The following is a 19,842-nucleotide window of genomic DNA, read 5'->3' as shown; positions in this document are numbered from 1 at the left end:
AATCTAATAGTCCATTTTCAATCTTGTTCTTTCCAGAAGGCTTGTCAGGTTGGTCTCAGCCTGTAATGGGAAACCATCCGATGCATCAGCAGTTGTCAGACCCAGGCACGTTTTCTCAGAATCAGCCAATGGAGAGAGATGATTCTGGAATAGTGGCTCCCTCAAACATTTTCCATCAACCCATGCCAAACAGTTTTGTGGATTTTTCTAAAGTAAGTCACAGAGGGATGAATTTGGGCTGTTGAATGACAAATTACTTTTTTATTTGAAGGATGATTTGTGCAGTTCAAGCCTAACAGATTGGGTTTATGATGCTGCTTCTCTGTGATTGGTTTGGAAAATAACTGGAAAATTTGAATAATGTGGGAGTTTCACTGTACTAGTAGACATAGGAGTCTGTAGCATTGATTCTGAGAGATAAGTTTATTCTATGTGCAAGTGTATTTTCTGTTTTGCTGGTTTACAGTGTATGTCTGTGCTTCTTCTATCCCTTCTTGCTGTAACACCTAGATCCACTTTCGTCCTTGGACTGTCTTACTGACTAGAAAGGATGCTCAAGCCCAGAGGCACACTTAAACAAAATCAGAATTTGTGGATTTGCAGATGTTCCCCTGTTCAGGCACTGGATGCCTTCATCAGTCTTTACTTTCTCAGAGACCCAGTCACTTGGAAATGATAGCGAAAGGCTGGCTGAGCTCTAGAGCCTGATTAAAGATAGAAACCACGTTTGTTTGAATGCCACAGGCCTTTCTTAAGGAAGTGAAAGGATGAGAAAAACACTTGCAAGTCTGCTCCTTGTGTATTAACACTGCAAAATAGCTGGAGGCAAACCAGCATAGCCAAGCCATAATCAGCTCAGCCTCTGGAGAAATGTCCAGTGCTATGGGCTTGACAGTGAAACGGCTTTTGTAGTGTGTTTCAGAAGTAGCTGTGGTATGGTTATCTTTGCTACTAGTAACTGGTTCCCTGGTGCTTGTGTTTTCCCTTCAGGGCCTACCCATCTCCATGTATGGAGGCACTCTCATACCCTCACACCCTCAGCTAGCGGATGGCCCGGGAGGCCCTCTCTTTAATGGGCTTCATACTCCAGATCCAGCCTGGAATCCCATGATCAAAGTTGTCCAAAATTCAACAGAATGTACTGATGCTCAGCAGGTAGTGTGGTTATGTTTTTCCGTCTTTGTTTCTATGGGGCTTTTTATGGTGTTATGCTTTGTTTTGCTTTTTTTTTTTTTTACTAGATGTCATTTTCTCCTTGTTCTTTGATACCAGAATGGAGATTGTGTGGGTTTTTTTGTTTTTTTTTTTTCCACTCATAGCATGTGTTTAATACATATACTGGCATCAGTGTGGAAACTTTCAGGTAAAATGGTGAGAATTTCAAGAATGCTCAACAGGGTAACAGCTCTTGTTGTAAGAGGCAGGGTTCACACTCATGCTTGTTATCTTGCAGGTTGTCAGTCAAAACCAGGCCAGAGCTGAAGACAGCTCCCAGTGCTTGGAGAGTGGTTATATTTTAGGGGAAGCCGTAAGCTTACCCTCTAGTTGTTAAATTGTCTGTTAAAGGAACCTTTATTTGTTTTCATAATAGATTTGTCTTTCTATTTCTTGCTATAGATTTGGCCTGGCACCTGGGCACCTCACATTGGAAACATGCATCTCAAGTACGTCAATTGATTTTAGGGGGTTTATCCTTTTTTAGCCTTGTTTGGGAAACCTTATGATTTGAAGAACCCCGGGGATTTTTTTTATGTGGGCTGTGTAACAATGAAAACTTGATTGCCCATTGTATAAGAACAAATTGATTTACCTATACAATTGATTCCATTCTCCAGTTAGTTTAGCCATTCTGAACTTAAAAATCAGATAAAATCAATGCTTTTGGCTAAACTACTAAATGCTATTGGTATGCAGGAGAGAACTAGATAATTATGATTTCAACCTGCTAGGGTGGTAAATAAGTGTATAATTGTTTACACTTAAAAGGAAAAGCTGAGTAAATTTAATGTCATCTAGTGGCTCTACTTTCTGTAGCCTGTATTAATGTGAAATATTTACCTGAATATTCAATAAAAGGTGAACAGTATTTATAGATTGCGTGTGAGAATTTTGAAGAGGGATGTGTATTGTCATTGGTAGCTGCCATGCCTAGCGATGCATCTTTTCACAGTCACATCATCAGCATGTGGTTGTAGTCAGGGTTTGGGGAAAGAGGGGAGAGGGTTTTGTGCAGTTATTTGTGATGCAAAGTTTGCTGGGTCCTTCCTCTGCCAGTCTTGGTGTTTTGGGGTGTGGTGCTTTTCTTTTTCTTTCTTGTGGCCATGGCAACTTTTCTGGCTTAGTTTTGTTTCCTCTAGTGCTGTTTTTCCAGATGTGTTGACTGAGGTGTAGTTCAGGGACTGACTTGACACCTTGGCAACCAGTGGTGTCTAAATTTGCCATAGATAAATCAGTGTCTCGTAGAAAAATCCAGGGCTTCTTCACGTCATTCTCCTATTGCCCCAAAGCAAATATTAAGAAAGCAGACTACTTTCTACTAGAGAAAAGATGTCATTGTGCAATTTCAAGTTTTCTGTAACCCCTTAAATCTGGTAAATGCTCCTCATGCCTTTTCTATGAGGAAGGAAGAGGATTTTTGCATACAACAAACAAGACAAACCCTCATTCTGCACCCAGCCTGATTCTGGTGTTGGCCTGCACCAGAGGCGTTCCACTTTCTACTTTCATACAATGCTCATTTCTGCTTTTGCTCAGTGATGATGTAGTAACTACACTGAATACTTAGTCTTATTTCTCAAGCAGGTAAATACAGTGCACAAAGTTCAGTATAGTGGACCATTTTTGATGGTCTCTTAGACCAGAAGGGCAGATGGAAACTTCCTTACCTTTCTTCTTCCTCCTCCTGACCATTCCTTACCATACAACATCAGATTTTCTCCAGGAGGAGCATGAGGAAGGAACAGCCAAAAGAGAGGATTCAGTGTTAATTTGCATGGAGTGAACTCTTGAAATAATGTAATGGTGTTCTCTGTCCCAGTTACTCCTGAGTGTTCAGGAATATTAAAAATATGAAATGCACAAGTAGTATCCGAGTATGATAGGCAAATAAACATCAGAAACAACACCGGATGTGTTCAGATGTTCTATCTAGTATTCAAGAAAGAAATGATCTTACACCCTGATAACACAAATACCAAAGGAGAAATGATTGTGGTGATAGTAATTGTATTAAAAGCTAATGGTGAAGGAAAAAAATGGCATTCTGGTGCAATAGCTTTCGTGCTGACTTAGCTGTCTGTTCTTGGTGACCCTTGGGGGACTTGTTTCAATTGTGACCTGGTGTACAGCACCCTGCTTAGGAGCTGGCCTCACTTTTGCATTAGTGAAGAGCTCTGCTGTAAGCACTGTCATTGATACCTTCTGCTGGCCATCAGACACTGCAAGAGAGGGCAGGAGAGGATGGCTGGCCAGACTGGCAGTGTGTGTGTGTGTGTGTGTGTGTGTGTGTGTGTGTGTGTGTGTGGCCGGTGTGATGGGGAGGTGAAGGGCCTCTTGGGGCTGCTGGCCTCCTGGACAAAAGCTGGGGTTTGTCTTGAGTAGGAGCAGTACCCTCCATCGCTGTGTCCTTGCCTGCTGCAGGCTGCCCCGAGCTGGTCCTGGTAAGCCTCAGGCAGCTGTACCTCTGCCTCACAGCATGGCTCTGGGTGGCACAGGGATGCTGTGGGAAAGCCCCAGTTCCATGCTTAGGCAGGCTTCCATCCATAGCTAGAGTGGAACAGGAAGCCTAGTATTTTGTTAATCAGAAGGCTGTAGCTGCTGCTGAGGCCATCACTGCCATCGTGCTGCCCGTGGGAGCAGGCAGAGGCCTTGTCTGGCATTTGAGGGTTCTGTTGCTGGGGAATGGGTTCCAGCAGGGAGCTCTGCTCCCAGGCATGGACAAGCTGTACTCTGGCACCCTGGCTTGCTGGAGCAGCACAGGATGCCAGCATAAAAGCTGCTCAGACCTGAAGTTTTTAGCCTCAGGAGCTGGTTGGTACAGCTCTCACCCGGGGTGCCCGAGTTGTGCCCTATTAACTGTCATCCAACTTCCCCCCCCCCCCCCCCCACAAAAAACAACTCACAGTAGCTGTCAAGCAGGCCCTTTTCTGAACAGGAGCCTGGTGACATCCCTGTGCTAGTCATGTTTGAGTTGAATGGCAGATGCTCACCCTGTGGCCACTGGCTCCATCAGCATGTGCCATCAGTAAGCTCGTTTTAGGGCTGTGAGAGCCAGGTCTGGAGCAGAGAGGGCTGCAGCGGGTGCCTGTGTGGGTTGTGCAGTGCCATTGTCCTGCTGCTCCCATGCAGGAGCTCTTGGCCACCCTGCTGGTGCCAGCTACACCTCTGTAGCTGTTGGAGCCTGGCACTAGAATTGGTGCTTTGTGCAACCCCCCCTCCTGCTGGGCCCTGGCTGCTCTGTGCGGGTGGTGGATGTGGCACAGAGGATGGTTTGGTCTCTGAGATTGCTGGCAGATAATTGCAGTGCAAGGTCTTCTTCCCCCCCCCCCCCCCCAAGCAGCACCCTGAGCAGCTGACAAGCCAGCAGTGTGCCACTGAACCCAGCACAGTGTACACGAGGATGGCTTGTGTGGCTGAGCTGAGAGGAGCTGGCCTCCCTAGGAAGCCCCTGGGGGATGCACTTTGTCTTTGCTGTTCAATAGATGAAGAGATGCATTTCAGAGCCAGCTGTGCCGCTGGGCAGGGCACAGGGCTCCTGGATGCAGGATACAAAAGCATCCTGGTGCAAAAGCCTGGGCAAAATCCTGAAGTACTCTTGGCAACACAGGGTGTACTGGGAGCAACCCCAACCTGAGCCCACTGTGGGGGCTGCTGCAGGGAACCCAGCATGAGGCTGCTTTCTGCCCTCACTTGTCCTGCTGCTTACTGTGCCTCCAGGGGGAAGGAATAATGTGGGCAGTGGCTGCTGAACAGGATGGGATTCAGTCTAGTGCCAGCAGGAAATTTCACCACTGTTCCAAACTCAGCTGTGGCTCTCAGCATAGCTGAGTGCCACTCCCTGCGCTGGGCTCGGGACAGAACTGTGGTGCACAGAAAAGGGGGCTGCCAGGGGACAGCAGTGCCTGACAGCCCCCTACTTTTGGCAGGTACCCACATCATCTACGGCCGCAAGTTCCTGCTGGAGTGCAAGAATTCGCCCGGGGCCAGGACCCTTCCCTGCTGCCTGCCCCAGATCCCCGGTGTCACCTCCCTGGCCCAGTCCAGCCTCGTCAAGCTGGAGGAGCACAAGGAGCAGAATGAGAGTGAAGAAGCCATGCCAGGTGAGCAGACCAGGTGGGTGGTACAGCCCCTGCCTAAGGGAGGACCAGGCTAATAGTGCCTGGGGCACCAGGGCTCCTGCCTGGCCAAAGGGGCAAGGGTGGGAGATTGCAGTTCAGCCTTGGGCTGTGTTCCAGCCACTTGCCTGCATGTTCTCCTAACCCATGTCTGTATCCATCCATACCCTTACAGATCAAGACCAGTTTGAGATGGACAACTGAGTTTCCAGCTTCATGTCTCCAGGCCGTGGCTGGGCCTGTTCCTGGGCCTTGTGGAGGTGCTGGCACTGTGACCAGCTGGCTGCAGCCCTCTCTGATGCTGGGGATGAATGTGTGACACCTCAGGCTCTAGCACAACTAGTTGGTGCAACTGCCTCGGAGCTCATGCTTGATTAATAAACACCATGAAACCCCTTTGCTGAACTGGTAGATCTCTCCATTGGTCCTCAGTGCATCAGGGAGGGAGGCTTAGAGAATCTGAGCAGCGCTAGGTGACTTTTCAGAATGCAGAAGTACCTCCCTCTTGCAAAGGAGATTCTGCACATGAATGTAGGAATTCAGGGTTATATCAGCAACAGCTCCAAGTACCTCAGAAGTGCAGGCTCACATCTGGGCACAGCCCATTGTACACCCCTGCTGATGCTGCCACTCATCTCCCTCACTGTCCCAGCTGTGGTTGGGGCAGTGCTGGCAGGTACAGGATGGAGTGGCGGGGCAGGGGCTGCTTGCTCTACAGCATCCGTGGAGCACTTGGCCTGGAGTGTCATGATAGTTTTACACCAACTCTGAAGCTGCCTGGAGTGGTTCCCCTCTCCCAATGCGCCCTGCAGCTGACCAGGGCTCTGGCTCTGCTGCAGCAGCTCTCCCCTGTGTTGCCAAATGTGAGGCTGGAGGGTGCCAGTGGGGCAGGGACGAGCAATGCTGCTGTCACAGCCAGCTGCAGCGCAGCCTCAGTGCTACAGGGTGGAACCGCTTCACAGCCTGCAACCCACAGCTGAGGCTGCTGCAGCTCTCTCAGCAGCTCTGTACCCGGAGAAAAAAGCTGGGGACAGATTAGCGCTGTTTATTTAGCATCACCGAGATGTTGCAGTGATTAAAATTCCCCTTTTCTGAGAGAGAAGTGAGAAGGCAAAAGCGTCGCCCGGGTGCCGAGGTCTCCTCCTCCTCCCACCAGCCCGCTCAGTCCGCAGCCCCGGGCGGTGCGGGCACCTCCTGGCCGGACCCGGCTGCGTTGCCGTCCTCGCCCGGCTCGGCCGCGGGTAGGTTCCTGCACTCGGCGATCAGCCGCTTGACGCCCACCAGCCACAGGCTCACCTCATTCACGTGGTCCACCATCAGCGAGCGGTGGATCTCGTCGGCCGCGTCCCAGCGGCGCCGCTCCAGCTCTGCCGCGAAGAGGAACCCGTCGGCGTCCCGCGGCCGCTCCGCGCGACTCCGCTCCGGGCGCCCCCGCCCTCACCTCGCACCAGGAGGGCCATCCTCCTCCTCACGGGGGCCGACAGCTTCCCCCGGGCCCACGCGTCCCCGAGCACCGTCAGTCGCCGCCCGATGTCATCGCACACTTGTTTCTGAAAGCAGCGGTACGCGCTGGGCGGGGCTCCGCCGGCGGACGGCCCCGGGGAGGGACGGCGCCGAGAACAGCCGCGAGCGGAGAGCGGCGAGGCCTCACCTGCACGGCGGGGCGGCATGCGGACAGCGCCTCCCGCAGCGGGGCCAGCACGGCATCGGCGGGAACCTCCCCATCCGCGGCGCCGCCCTCCTCGCCCGGCGCGGGGCTAGGGGCGCCGCGGGGGCTCGGGGCGGGGCCGGGAGGACCCGACGGCGGCGCTCCCGGCGCCGCGGGGGGGCGGTCCGGAGGGGCACCTGCAGGGAACAGAGAGGCGCGGGGCGCTCAGGGCCGGGGCCGCCCGCGGGGCCGACGTCGCCGCCGCCGCACGGGAGCGCCGCGGCCCCACCCCTCCCGGCTGTGCGGCACTGACCTGCGGGGGGGCCCTGCGGAGCGCTCGGCACCCGACGACTGAGCGGGGTCCGCCCGGGGCCCGCGCCCCGCGCCTGCAGCCCGTAGGAGAACTGCGGAGGGTCGTTCCAGCCGCGCTGCGTGTTCCCTGCAGGAGGGAGCGGAGGCCGCAGTGAGAGACAGCTCGGCGCGCCTCCGTCACCCCGCTCCCTCCGCCGCCCCCGCCCCGGAAGCGCATCCCCCCCGCGCCGCGGCCCTCACCCGGCTTCACGTAGAGCTCCGCCATGGCGCCACGTCACCGCGCCGCGCCCCTCCCGCCCGGCGCCACGGCGGGGCGGAACCGAGGGCGGAGCGAAGCGGAGGCGGAGCTGGCTGCGGAGCTTTATTGGCGGGCGGCGGAGGGACGCGGTCCGGCCGTGCCCGCAGCCCCGCGTTAGGGCAGGTGTAGCAGCGCGTGCCGCTGGCGGAACGCCTCCAGCAGCGACAGCACCCCGCGCTTCCGCGGACCGGGCCCCGCCGCGCCGCCGCTGCCCCCGCCCGCCTTCGCCCCCTCGGCGGCAGCGCGCTTCGCCTTCGGCCCCGGCGCGGCGGCCACGAGGCACTTCTGGTACTGCACCTGCGGGGATGTGGGCGGCGTGGCGGCGGGCGGCTCCCGATCCGCTTCCTGGTCGCCCCGCGCCGTCCCGCTCACCATGCAGGCTGCCTGCACCGCCTCCGAGATGGTGCCCGCGTCGGGCTCACACCAGAACGCCGCACATTGGAAGCGCCGCCCGGTGTCGGCGATCAGCGCGAAGGTGTGCGCGTCGCGGCCCACGCCGAGGAAAGTGACGTAGCGCACCTCGCACTGCCACACATGCGCCCCGTCCTCCTCCTGCGGGCGCCGCGCCGGTCCCGCCCCGACCTCGCCGCGCTCCCCCCGGCCCCGCCCCGGCCCCACCTGCGCCCGCCGCACTCGCACGGCCGTGTCGGACACATAAACGTGGGCGGGCGTCCAGCTGTGCCGCTCGGGGCCTGCCAGCAGCTGCTCGATGGCGGCGTTCAGCACGTCCATCCCTGCGGGGAGAGGCGCGCGGTGCTCCCCGCCCGCTGCGGGGCTGCGGCGGGGCTGCGGCGGGGCGGCCTTACCCATTGCCCTGGGCACGGGCCGGCTGCCGATGTACAACGCCTCGTAGTGCCGGGGCGGCCTCCCTACGGCGTCCTGGACGTCCGCTGCTGGGACACGAGCGGTGAGCGGGACCCCCGCCCCAGCCCGGTCCCCGAGTCCCCCCGGGGCGCGTGCGGTACCTGTACGCAGGGACCACGTGGCCGCGGAGATGGGGTCCAGCGCGGCGCTGCGCGGTGAAAGCCCGCTGCCCGCTGCTGCGCGCTCCGCCACGATCTGCCGGGAACGGCAATCTGGTTCGCGCGGGGCCCGGCGCACCCGGGGCGGCCCGACGAGAGAGATCCGCGGAGCGCACCTGGGAGCACATCCCGTGCAGCGCCTTGGCGATACCCTTGGCGGGCACGTTGCAGCGGAAGACGTGGCACTTGAGCACGCAGGTGTCCTTGTCGCTCGCCACGAAGGCGAAGTCCCTGCGAGGCCGCGGAGGACTGAGCTTAGCCCCGGCAGAGGCGGCGCTCCGCTCGGCTCCGCACAGCTTTAACTGCCATTACCTGTCCCTGTGCGCGGCGTGGCGGTGGGGGGAAGAGTGGGGCGGTCAGTTCGTGCCTGGGCCCCCCGGGGCAGAGCGACGGAGCTGCGGCGCACCCACGGCCCCGCCCCGCGCCCGGCACCTGCCCTTGTTGCAGCCGACGCCCCAGACGCGGATGTTGAGGATGGGCTGGCAGTGGATGAGGCTGTGGTCCAGAGGGTCCACCAGACTCATGGTGTCCTTCTTCAGGATCATCACCAGGTCCTGGCCCTGCGGGAGCCGAGGACATCCTTACCTGGTAGCAGCCCCGCCGCATGTGTCCCATGTCCCAGAACTACTGCCCTGTGCCCGGCCCAGAACTACGCCGAGGGTGGGAACAGCCCTGTCCCGCAGCACTGCACTCCGCGGAGCGCAGCGGCGGGACCTCCGTGTGGCTCACCTCTCCCCAGCTGTCTGCAGAGTCTCGGCCCTGGCTGTTGGAGAGCTGCTGGATGCAGTTGTTGACGGCAATGCTGCTCTTGCCGGGCGCTAGGGCCTCCTCGGGGATCTCCACCCAGCCCAGCGAACGCACAGCAAAGCACTGAACAGAGAGATGGTGAGCCTCCCTGCTGGGCTGGCATAGCCCTATCCTGTACCTCTCTCTGTGCTTATATGGCCAGCCCTGCTCCCACCCTGGTGCCTGTCAGCTGCTGCCACCTCTCTCCTGTGCCATTCCTGGCAGCCGGTAAGTGGCAGTGCAGGGAGCCCTCAGGCTGTGCGTGTGCAGGGAAGTGCCTTGATGCATTACCTTGGAGCTGGGCTCTGCACCACACTGTTGGAAGTCATCTCCCTGCCATGTCAGCGAGGTCCTGTGAAGGGATGGGATGAGGTGGGGAGGGGTAAGCTCCTGCTCAGCATTTCTGACCTTGACTGCCCCAAGGAGCAGCAGAACACCCCCACACCACTGTCTCAGCAGCATCCCACCATGGTGCCAGCTCAAACTTCTGGCCTCAGTATGTGGGACCCTGAGTTTCCCCGGCCACAAGCCAGCAGAGCACAGGGGCAACCTTACCTCCTGGTCAGTGAGGCCATGGGGCTGGGAACAGGCCTGGCTTTTGATGTGTGCTTCACCACAGAAGCCTGGCAGTCCTGAGAGAGAAGAGGGGTTGTCAGAAGAGCATATATCTGCAGAAGCACCTGTAGGTGGTCTCCCTTCTGGGACAGCAATCTCAGCTCATGGATAGCCTGGCAGAGTGGCTGGGGTGGGGACACTGTGGGGCTTCCTGAAGTCCTTCAAGGGACTTAACCCTGGCTAGGAATGGTCTGAGCAAGGCTTTGGGGTGACAGTGTCCTGCTACAGTGGGAGGCTGCACAAAGTACCCAGAGACTTCTGTTTGCACACTGGTTGTTGGGATCCAGCACCAGCCCTTCCTTCCCTGCCCATGTCCTATACCGTTTCCTGGAGTGTTTCCTCTCCATCAGCCTCCAGACATCCTCCTGGGTTGCTAGAGTGAGCAGGGCGCTGCCACTGTGTTGTGCCCGTGGGCACGTGCCAGTAGTAGGTGCCCAGGGAATCATGGATTTTTCTCCAGCCAGGAGGAAGGTCAGGGTCCGTCTCCAGGCTCTGGTCACTCCAGAGGTTGTCTATGCAGAGACAGGGTGAGACAAGGGAGAAAGCTCCCACAGCTGCTCCCAGCTGCAGGGAGCAGTAAGCAATAAACTTGGATGGGGAAAGGGTTGCGCAGTGGCCTCTGGGCTGCAGCCTGGTGCCCCAGCATAGAACAGGGGAGTGCTGAGCAGGATGGTTTGCAGAGATGCCAGAGCGGCTGCAGCAGCAGCAGACCCGTGTGCCACGGTCAGTACAGGCAGTTGCCTCATTGGCAGCCTGAGAGATGAGATGGCCCCACCAGGGAGGCACCGAGCTGGGGTGCCCAGGCATGGCCCAGGGACATCCCCAGCATCGCACAGCTCCCAGCTCTCTGCCAGCAGTGCAGTATATGCCAGGACAGGCTTCCTCCCAGCATGGCCAGGGAAGGGCAACGGCCCTCTCCTGCAAGCCCCTGGAGAGATCGAGAGAACAAGCTCACGGTGCGGATAAGTAACAGGATCTGCTCCCGGGTCTGCAGCTAAAAATACAGAGGTCATCGTGCCCCCTGCGTTGCTTGTCCCCCGGAGTGGTGCTGCCAGGAAGGACGGGCGCCGTGCCATCCGCCAGTGACGGCGCTCCGGCTGCCATTGGCCAGGCCGAGCCTCCCGCTGGACCGCGAACGCTCCCAGCGCGGGACCCCGTCCGCTATCGGGGTTCCTCAGCACCCCCTGTCTGAGCTCGGTTCGGCAGCGCTCCGACGCGCCGTTCCTCCGCACCCGCCTCGCGGGGGCCTAGCCCGTCTCTGCGGCCCCTACATCGCGGCGGGGGGAGGGAGGGCGGAGGGCGGTGGTTCCGCGGCTCCCAGCGCCGTTCGGAGCGCGCGGCTCCCCACCCGCCCTTGGGAAAGAAGGCTCCGCCGCCCCCCCCTCTTCCCCCGCCCGCAAAGGAAGAGGCCTCCGGGCAGCGCCCCCCGGCCCGGGACGAGCGCCGCGGGTTCAGCACCGCGGACAGCGGCCGCCGCCTCTCGGCCCCGCGCGCCCCGCCCCCCCGCTCCCTCGGCGCCCCCCGGCCGCCCCCCGCGCGGCTGACCGTCGCAGTTGACGAGGATGATGGCCAGCATGTAGTCCTTGCCCAGCATGGCCCCGGCTGCCTCCTCGAGCTGCCGCTCCCGTAGGTGCGGCCCGAGCGCCGGCTGCGGCTGGGGCGGGCGCGGGGACGCCGTGGGCCGCAGAGGGAGCCCGAGCGCAGGGATGGGGCGGCGGGGGCGGGGCGGGACGGGCGGCGGCGGTGCCCGGCTGCGGGCGGGGACGTTTGGACGTGGGAAGGGCGAATGCGGGTGCGGGTGATGGGGAACGGCGCCGTGTGCGAGGGAGGTGCTGCAGCGGCTTTTGGAAATGCGAGGCGGCGTTTCGGTGTGTGGCATGGTTACTCCATTTAAGTGTGTGTGGAAGGAGCGTTTCCAGGTGCGAGAAAGGGGATGTGTGAGTGTGAGTGGGGGTATCTGGGAACAGGATTGGAAGATTTGAGTGTGGTAGTGGGTTCAGATCGGCTTTATTCTGCTCTGTGTGCCCTTAGGTTCGTTCCTCTCCCCTCCATGCACCCTTTACATTTTCTCCGCTCCCCTTCCTCTCTCACAGATCTCCTCTTCTCCCCCTTCCTCCCCCCCCATCTGTTCTTACTCTGCATTCATTGTCTCATGCATGCTCAGATCCTCCCTGCTCAGAGGGAAACGGGAAGAATTTGAACATCACTGAAAAATAACTGCCTGTGGTTCAATCCCTTCCAGGCAGTGCTGAGGATACCTGGATGTGGATGCTCGCCACATTCCCCTTGTCACCAGGGGTCTGGAGCTTTGTGTCCCTAGTTTGATACTTCTGTTTTCTGTGCTGTCTTGAGTAGGCAGTTCTAGCTGATGCTATCCGGGGACAAAAGCTTCCCTGCCTCAGCTGTACACTTTGATTTCCCTAATGGATCACATCATGTGCTGTTACAGACAATTCTCCCAAAGGTCTAGGTGCCTTTAGGTTCCCGATAAGGAACATTGCTTGTGAAATGTCCCCAGCCAGATGTAGCCCTGTGAATTACAACCCTTGGAGTCCAACCATTCAGCCAATACGTCACAGAGCGCAGCATGAACCTGTTCAGCTCACCACTGGCCATGTGACAGATCCTTATTTTTCTGTGTCTGTGAGTGAACCTGCCTTTGGGGTCTCCATTTTAGAGGTCTGTCAGGCTCTTTGCCTGACACAAAACCCACTCCCAGCCCCAAATGAAGAAGAGACATACCCTTAGCAATGGAAAAACATACTTTTTTGATATACGTGGAGTGGAAAAGAGGGCTGCTGCCTCTGGGGAGATCCAGACTCTGTGAGGTGGGATAATTAATAAGCAGCCATTGTGCTGCTTATTCACAAATTTGGGAATAAAGCAAATGAGGCCAAATGAGCAGGATTGTCTTTCCATTATCTTGGGTGGTAAATAATACCGTAAGAATCTTAATCTGTCATTACTTACATGACTTTGATATTTTGATACATATGTATGTATTTATTTATTTATTCAGATTTTTTGGACTTTTCTTGTATATTAAATCACAGGACTGTCTGAAAGTGCATTAGGCTGGGACCTGTTTTCAGTTCCGTGAAGAGCTGCGTGCACATGGCAGGGATCCTGGCAGTGAGGGTACTGGAGGATGGCCTTACTGCTATGTAAAATATCCTCATGAGAGTGAGCAGAGAGGGAGATGACTGTCTCTGCTCTCTGGCGGCCAGTGATAGATTGCAAAGGAATGAGTTAAAGCTGTATCATTAGAAACTCAGATTGGATACTCAGAAAAAACAAAAGTCTTGCTGAAAGGTGGTCAGCCATGGTCCCAAGCCTGTCAATGTTCAAAAAACTGCTGGGCGGTGCTTTTAGATACATGGTTTAATTCTTTGATGGATCTGTGTGGACTCAAGTGTTCAGCTCCTTGTGGATCCCTCCAACTCAGGATATTCTATGATTCTATGATTTCTGACAGTGGGGTATGCTCACATTGTCGTGCTATGCAGCACAGTGCACCCCAAATTAGCATGGCTTGGATATGGCCCTCATTATGTTGGATGCATCCTTTGCATCTGTTTTGGTTTCATGTAGCAAGGTTCTGGTAAGAGGTCATAGCAGGATAGGCACCTGTGAGCAGAGCTCAAAAGCTACCCCTTGTTAGAAAAGAGGCCATTCCAGCCAGCTTGAAAAAGGACATGCCACTGGTTTGCACTGTTTGCACCCCATTGAATGGACATGGAGATGGTGAATTTTGAACTGTGGGAATCTCATTTTGTGAAGGACTGCATCCCATGGAAGGGACCTGGTGCTGAAGCAGAAGAGGAACCTGAGGATGAAGGAGAGACAGAGGCAAAATGTTTTGGACTGACCACATCCCACATCTCCATTCCCCAACAGAACTTACAGTGATGCTTTTATTACTGTCTGCAGCAGGCAGTGCTGCGTGGCTCTGGGACTCAGCAGCAGCAAAGGCCAGCTGCCCAAGAGAGCCTGGGGAAGATTTTTCTTTATACACATGAAGCAGCTTTCCCTTCTCCTCACAGAAATGCATGGCACATCTACTAATTCTGTAAATCACTATTTTCTGGTTGTCACTCTGACAAAAATGGGATATGGGTTTGGTTTGAATTGTGCTTGAGAAAGAAATAGGATGGCAGGCATGTACCACTGATGAGGATAAAACAAATCGAAAAAAAAATTATCGTCTCAGGAAGTGGAAATAGCCTGGGGAAAAAAAATTATTGAAGAGAATATAAGAAAAACCATCATCTCTTGTCTGTCTCAGAAGGAAGATGGATATTAATGGTGTCTATTGTATATTATTTGAAGTGGTTGCATTATCCAGTTGTGTCCTACGCTTCTTAAGACTCTATGGTATATAAAAAAAATTTGATTTCTACCCAAAAGAAAGTCTCTCTCTCTCTGAGAAACTTCCTCTGCAGGACATCTTTTTTTTTATCCCCATTAATTTAAATTTGTTGAAGCTTTGCTGGAATTTGAGTTGACTGCTAACTCTTGGACTCACTCCTAAACTCTGCAACACTCCCCCCCCCCCCTTCTAGGGTATTATGAATATATACATATATATACTTTTCAATATCTTTACTGATGACTGAATGAGGGCACTGAGTGCACCCTCAGTAATTTGCAAATGACACCGAGTTGGCAGGAAGCATCATTCTGCCTTGGGGTAGGAAGGGATCTGGACAGGCTGATCGCTGGGCTCAGGCCAGTGGAATGAAGTTGAACAAGACCAAGGGCCAGTCCTGCACTTGGCCACAACAACCCCAGGCAATGCTATAGGCTTGGAGCATAGTGCCTGGAAGACTGTGTGGAAGAAATGGACCTGGGAGTGTTGGTTGAACATGAGCCAGCAATGTGCCCAGGTCGCCAAGGAGGTCAATGGCATCCTGGCTTGTGTCAGAAATAGCACAGGGGCATGAGATGGTAATCCCCCTGTACTCAGCTCAAGCGCTGTGTTCAGTGTTGGGCCCCTCACTACAAGAAAGACATCGAGGCCCTGGAGTGTGTCCAGAGAAGGGCAACAAAGCTGGTGAGGGGTCTGGAGTGCAAGTCTGATTGGGAGTGGCTGAAGGAACTGGGATTGTTCAGTCTGAAGGAGGCTCAGGGGGGAGACCTTATTGCTCTTTATAACTACCTGAAGGGAGGTTATGGTGAGCTGGGGGTCGGCCTCTTCTATCGTGTCACAGGACAAGAAGAAATGGCCTCAAATTGTGCCAGGGGAGCTTCAGTCTGGATGTTGGGAAATACTACTTTTCCAAAAGAATGGTTGGTGCTGGAACGGGAGTTGGGCTGCCCAGGGAGGGGGTGGAGACTCCAAACCTGGAATTGTTCTGGGAATGTTTAGATGTTGTGTTGAGAGATGTGGTTTAGTGAGAGCTACTGGTGATAGGCAGACAGTTGGACTGGGTGATCTGAAAGGTCATTTCTAACTTTGGTGATTCTATGATTCTATGATATGAATAAAAAAAATGTGATGTGATGTGAGGACTTCCTTTTCCACCTGGTCAGCTGACAGTGCAGAATGGCTCAGAGATTTTTCTGCTTCTGTTTGTTTGATTCATTGCCCTTGACTCCTTTTATACTGTATAATCTCACAATCCTTTACCACTTCTAGTAAATTAGTTTCCCTTTATCTCTATTGAACTATAATCTCTTCTTTCCACTTCTCCACTGGCTTCATGAGAAAGAAAGAGGTGGGGAATGAAGGTCCCCCTGAACATGGGGTAAATACCTTTCAAAGCCATGAAAAATCCTTTGCAAGTAACTGATAAAGCAAGCATCAGTAGTTTCCAACTTACTAGTGTTTAAAAGGCTTCATGAAGCAGTGGTATATTTGTTGATGCAGTGGTAAGGAAAAAGGAATAACAAGCAAGTATGCATAAAAGTAGTTATTTCTTTTTAATAATGGATTTCTCATAATTGATTTCAAACATCCAAAAACTTTACACAGGCTCACCAAGAAGCATTCTTTCTTCAAAAAGCCCAGCAGAAAAGACTCCTATGATGAGCTCTGTAACACCAAAATGTAAACAAACTAAAGTTTGTTTAAACTAAGAGTAGCAGGAATTTCTGCTACTCTTGAAAAAAAGTCTGTCATTTTTAGACAAAATGCCATCCTTTTGGTGAACTTTGCCCATTATACGCTCATTATAAAACCAAGCAACACCTCCATGCCAAAAGTTCTCCACTTCCATGGGCTGTGACCCCTCATTTAGTGTGCACTCTGAAGTTTTTAGCTTAGGCTTTTAAAAGCAAAGCGATACAACCCACAACAAAGGTGTACCATGATGATAGTCACTCAAGCTCCACCTGTAGAATAAGAAGTAGTATAACAATGGCTGAAGAGAGGGAGGAAGATGAGGGAAGCAACCATTGCAGGGAAGTTGGGAGAACACCTCTGCCTCCTGGGATCAAGCGGCCAGCGGAGCCTCTCTTCCCCCAGCAGAGACACCTGCAGGGTGAGGGGCACACGCTCACTTATGCTCAGTGCTGCCCCAGGAAAACTCAGACATCTCCATAGAGCTGTTATCTATCTTAGCGTGCTCATGGCCGGGCTGTGCTGCTCACAGCTCTGCACGTGCTTTGCAGACAGTGCATTTGTGGGCAGCGCAAAGGATTGGTGCATCCATTGCTTTGATAAACTCCAGTGTTCACTGATAGAGCTGTGGGAGTTCTGACTGAGTGCAGTGAGATGAATAGCGAGGAGGTCACGCAGCAGCTCATGGAATGTTGCTCGGCAAATCAGGCCGTGTGCTCTTTGTGAGTCCATAATCATGACAGTTTATTGATTGACAGCAATAGAAAAAGACTTGGATGCTGAGTTGGGCGGCACTTGCAGTGCTGCCCTGTAATGCTGTGCACTGCAGCCTCTGCCTTCTGATGCTCTTCTCAGTTCTTCAGCTGCAGCTTCTGCATCATCTCCACAAGGCTGTTCACTGTGGAGGTCTGGAAAGAAACAAAGCAAGTGTAGAGATAGGACAGAAACAATCTAGGGAGATCTCATTAAGAAAGTCTGATCACTAAACTTCCAAAATGGCCCCATGCAGAACAGCATGTTCCTGCCATTCAGGTCACTGGAATTACTTCCCAGAACACGCTGCCTATGATAAGATTCATGCTCTGCTGTGGGAATGCAGTTTCAAAGGTTGCAGTGCCAGACATGGCAAGCTTCTTGATCACAGCAAAACCCTCTGGCCATTACTAACAGCGCCCTTCTCAAGTGAGAGAAAGGCATCCAAGCTCCCCTAGGCAGCCCTCACTGACAGTGTGATTTCCTCAAACACACAGCTGGGTGTTTTCCGACTATACTGCTTCCCTCAGGACTCTTTTGTCATCTGACAGATGGAGGCAATGAGAACAACAAGAGAGAGTGTGTCTGTGCTCACCAGGTACTCACCTCTGCACGTGCAGTGGCAGCTCTCAGAGAAGCCTTCATCATTTCCACTCTCCTCTTTTTTTGTCCTGGTCTTCTTCTTTTTCTTCTTACTATGAAGTAAGAAAAAAGATAATTCCATTTTGAAATTGGACTAAGAAGCCATTCTCAGTGAATGACATTTCCAGTGGGACGCGCAGAAGACCATCATGGAATGAATGGAAAAAGACGGGGTTACATATTCTAGCACCTCACTGCCTTTGGACTTTGTAGCCTTCAACTCCTTTCTGCTCTGCAGAGAAGGAAAAAGCAAAGCCAACCCCAAGCAAACTCAATGTCTCGCCAAGAGCAGCAGCTCAGCACAGTGGTACTGCAGCACCTTCTTACCACTTGGCTTGGAGCTCCGCGCTGTGGCAAGCCCAGGCTGTGCTGCTAGAGCTGGCACGCTGTCTCCGCTCTGATGCATCCTCAGAGCCTTCTCCCCATTGCACTCACTCCTCACTCTTTTGTAGGCAGGCAGCTGCTCTGTTGCTTGTTTTGCTCCTTCCAAGTCCTTGCGCTTTCTTTCAGGCAGGATCTTGGAGAGGGAGCAGAGGTTCACTGCAGGGGAAGGTCTTCTCCCTTCACTGGGACCTGCTCTGCTAAGAAGCCCTCCAACCTGTACATGAGCTTTGGATTCAATTCTTAGATGAGCTCTTTCAGAATAGACTTCTTGTACTGCATTCACGTGTCTCTCTCCATTTGACTCAGCACCTCTCACTGTCGCCATCAAGAAGGGAAAAGCAACAGGATTTAAAGAGAGTCCAGAACTGCTTTCGTTCTACAAAATAGGCCACAGTACTCAAAAATCTCATCTTGGGCATTTATGGTTATGGATCTTAGGATCTTGTATCAACTATGGGTTTCCAGTACAAATCAGAACAGGGATTAAGACCCCAAGCAACATGCAATGAGAACAATCCCAGAAAGAACAGACAAAAGCCTAACTACAAAGACAGGGCACCAAACCCAGATGCCTGCTGTGTGTCTGTACCTCTCTTTGGTGCTCTGCCACATTCCATGCTCCTCCCGTGCCTTTCCACGGGGCAGTGCTCCAGTGGAAGGCTGCTCGCATCAGCTTCTGGCAGAAAGGAAACAAGAAAGACATGAAGAGAGTCTCTTTGGAGGAACATTTTAGCACAGCCAACCACAAACTTCTGGTCTTCAAGTGTAATTTCTTCAATTTGCCTTTCTGCTGCTACAATGGTGTGCCATTTCTGCAGTCAGCACAGATCTGCAGTGCCCTTTCTTCTCTCCTCCATCACACACAGCTCTTCATGCAGCCCTATTTAGAGGCAGGTACCCACACCACAGCTCACAAGAGCTTCTTACCTGTGGAGGCTTTCCGTTTCCCCCCATGTCCAGCACCATTCCACGGACACGCAGGCTCCATCCCTGCAACAACAGATCGAGTGTTGATTTCACAGACACCAGGAGCAGCACTGTCCTGTTAGCCCACATCCACCCTCCAAAAACCAAAAGACACTGTTCTACAGCCAGAACAAAAACTGATGTTTAAACTGCCATGAGCTTACACAAAGCATTACTGCTCTCATTCCTGCTCAGATGGCAGCAGAGGAACCCTGGTCTGCCTGACAGCTCTGCATTCTGCAGAGCAAAACTGCATCAGCAAACAAAACACTATCAGCTGCAAAAGTTGAGACATGGATTTTTTGTCCCTAAAGGGAATTCACTCAGCTCTGAGCACCACCACTTATACACATAATTCTGTCTCACTGCTGCCATCAGCTGTCGCTGTTGGCCTCTCCAATGCTTCCACCATGGTTACTTGACATCCCTACAGCACTTCACCCACTCAGAAGTAATAGTTAAAATGCATTCTTCCATACTTCACGACAGAAGACTGAAGACACTCACTTTTGCATGGTGCTAAGGATGGTCCATCCCCATTGTGTACCTTTGTGAACTGCAAAGCACTGTTGGATCTCTGGCAGCCTGCTGGCTGCTGCCTCCAAACACGGGGAACCACACTGCGCTGCTTCTGAGGAGAGAAAGGAAGAAATGTTGGTGGGAATGGGCAGCCAAGGTTTCTTGAGAGATGCAGCATTCCAGATTGTGCCAGAGATGGGATATCAGAGTGCTGAGACATTAGTTATCACTAAAAGAAACATTTGGGGGCGTATTCACAACATCTGCACAAGCTGCAATTTCTGGGCATATCCAGCTTTCTTATTGTTCATGTGGAGAAGATGCTCTCAGACATCACTTCGTGGGGCTAAACCAACACATCCGCAAAACGCCAGCATTATTCTGAGGGAAACAGTGCCTTCAGGTGCCACAGGTCAGTCCATGCAAAATGACTGTGCACAACCTTAGCTCTTCACCACCATTTCTTCCCCACCCTTTACTACTGCAGGCAGCTAGAACAGACT

The 19,842-nt window shown here is 53.7% G+C and overlaps 4 protein-coding genes across 20 annotated transcripts in view; 1 reads left to right on the top strand and 3 right to left on the bottom strand.

The window, feature by feature from the left end:
- The window catches only part of ANKHD1 (ankyrin repeat and KH domain containing 1), a 103,712-nt gene extending 97,983 nt beyond the window's left edge, over positions 1–5,729 (top strand). For 12 of the 17 annotated variants that reach the window (XM_085237006.1, XM_085237004.1, XM_085237003.1 and 9 more), the window contains 5 exons: positions 37–212; positions 991–1,155; positions 1,618–1,664; positions 5,145–5,318; positions 5,509–5,729. In XM_085237006.1, coding sequence (XP_085093132.1) covers positions 37–212; positions 991–1,155; positions 1,618–1,664; positions 5,145–5,298 — 542 coding nt within the window. In that variant the 3' untranslated portion in view covers positions 5,299–5,318; positions 5,509–5,729. Of the gene's footprint in view, positions 1–36; positions 213–990; positions 1,156–1,617; positions 2,087–5,144; positions 5,332–5,508 lie in introns of those variants that run through there. The other 5 variants (XM_085237013.1, XM_085237012.1, XM_085237014.1 and 2 more) reach the window with 3 other exon arrangements.
- Positions 5,730–6,363: 634 nt separating this feature from the next.
- Positions 6,364–7,690, bottom strand: SRA1 (steroid receptor RNA activator 1). The gene is made up of 5 exons (XM_085237015.1): positions 7,534–7,690; positions 7,295–7,420; positions 6,985–7,178; positions 6,775–6,883; positions 6,364–6,700 (listed from the first exon to the last, which is right to left on the bottom strand). Exons 1-5 carry the CDS (start codon positions 7,556–7,558, stop codon positions 6,495–6,497), a joined length of 660 nt encoding a protein of 219 aa, XP_085093141.1. The 5' UTR covers positions 7,559–7,690; the 3' UTR covers positions 6,364–6,494.
- APBB3 (amyloid beta precursor protein binding family B member 3) lies at positions 7,642–11,744 on the bottom strand. Its single transcript, XM_085237016.1, has 10 exons — positions 11,560–11,744; positions 10,336–10,526; positions 9,955–10,031; positions 9,691–9,751; positions 9,343–9,483; positions 9,046–9,173; positions 8,926–8,931; positions 8,730–8,844; positions 8,557–8,650; positions 7,642–8,481 (listed from the first exon to the last, which is right to left on the bottom strand). Exons 1-10 carry the CDS (start codon positions 11,606–11,608, stop codon positions 7,706–7,708), a joined length of 1,638 nt encoding a protein of 545 aa, XP_085093142.1. The 5' UTR covers positions 11,609–11,744; the 3' UTR covers positions 7,642–7,705.
- A 5,182-nt stretch (positions 11,745–16,926) lies between these two features.
- LOC146543287 (zinc finger CCCH domain-containing protein 11A-like) lies at positions 16,927–19,517 on the bottom strand. The gene is made up of 5 exons (XM_085236922.1): positions 19,328–19,517; positions 18,782–18,844; positions 17,806–18,169; positions 17,435–17,519; positions 16,927–16,983 (listed from the first exon to the last, which is right to left on the bottom strand). Exons 1-5 carry the CDS (start codon positions 19,515–19,517, stop codon positions 16,927–16,929), a joined length of 759 nt encoding a protein of 252 aa, XP_085093048.1.
- Between the last annotated feature and the right edge of the window lie 325 nt (positions 19,518–19,842).

The sequence above is a fragment of the Meleagris gallopavo genome, chromosome 15, assembly GCF_905368555.1.
Source record: "Meleagris gallopavo chromosome 15, MGAL_WU_HG_1.1, whole genome shotgun sequence".
In the NCBI taxonomy this organism is placed as follows: domain Eukaryota; kingdom Metazoa; phylum Chordata; class Aves; order Galliformes; family Phasianidae; genus Meleagris; species Meleagris gallopavo.
The sequence above is the reverse complement of the archived record's forward strand: the minus strand, read 5'-3'. Positions and strand labels throughout refer to the sequence as shown.

Excerpts from the sequence above, each read along its gene's own strand:
- SRA1 (XM_085237015.1), bottom strand. The coding sequence starts at position 7,558 with ATGGCGGAGCTCTACGTGAAGCCGG. Across the intron at positions 7,421-7,533 it reads GGAGCTCTACGTGAAGCCGG|GGAACACGCAGCGCGGCTGG; the intron begins GTGAGGGCCGCG and ends TCCCTCCTGCAG. Across the intron at positions 6,701-6,774 it reads GATGGCCCTCCTGGTGCGAG|AGCTGGAGCGGCGCCGCTGG; the intron begins GTGAGGGCGGGG and ends TCTTCGCGGCAG.
- APBB3 (XM_085237016.1), bottom strand. The coding sequence starts at position 11,608 with ATGCTGGGCAAGGACTACATGCTGGCCATCATCCTCGTCAACTGCGAC. Across the intron at positions 9,752-9,954 it reads ATGGCCTCACTGACCAGGAG|GACCTCGCTGACATGGCAGG; the intron begins GTAAGGTTGCCC and ends ATCCCTTCACAG. Across the intron at positions 8,651-8,729 it reads TGCACGGGATGTGCTCCCAG|ATCGTGGCGGAGCGCGCAGC; the intron begins GTGCGCTCCGCG and ends CGTTCCCGGCAG.
- LOC146543287 (XM_085236922.1), bottom strand. The coding sequence starts at position 19,517 with ATGCTGCATCTCTCAAGAAACCTTGGCTGCCCATTCCCACCAACATTT. Across the intron at positions 18,170-18,781 it reads GAAACGGAAAGCCTCCACAG|TGAGAGGTGCTGAGTCAAAT; the intron begins GTAAGAAGCTCT and ends TGATGGCGACAG. Across the intron at positions 17,520-17,805 it reads GCCACAGCGCGGAGCTCCAA|AAGAAAAAGAAGAAGACCAG; the intron begins GCCAAGTGGTAA and ends CTTCATAGTAAG.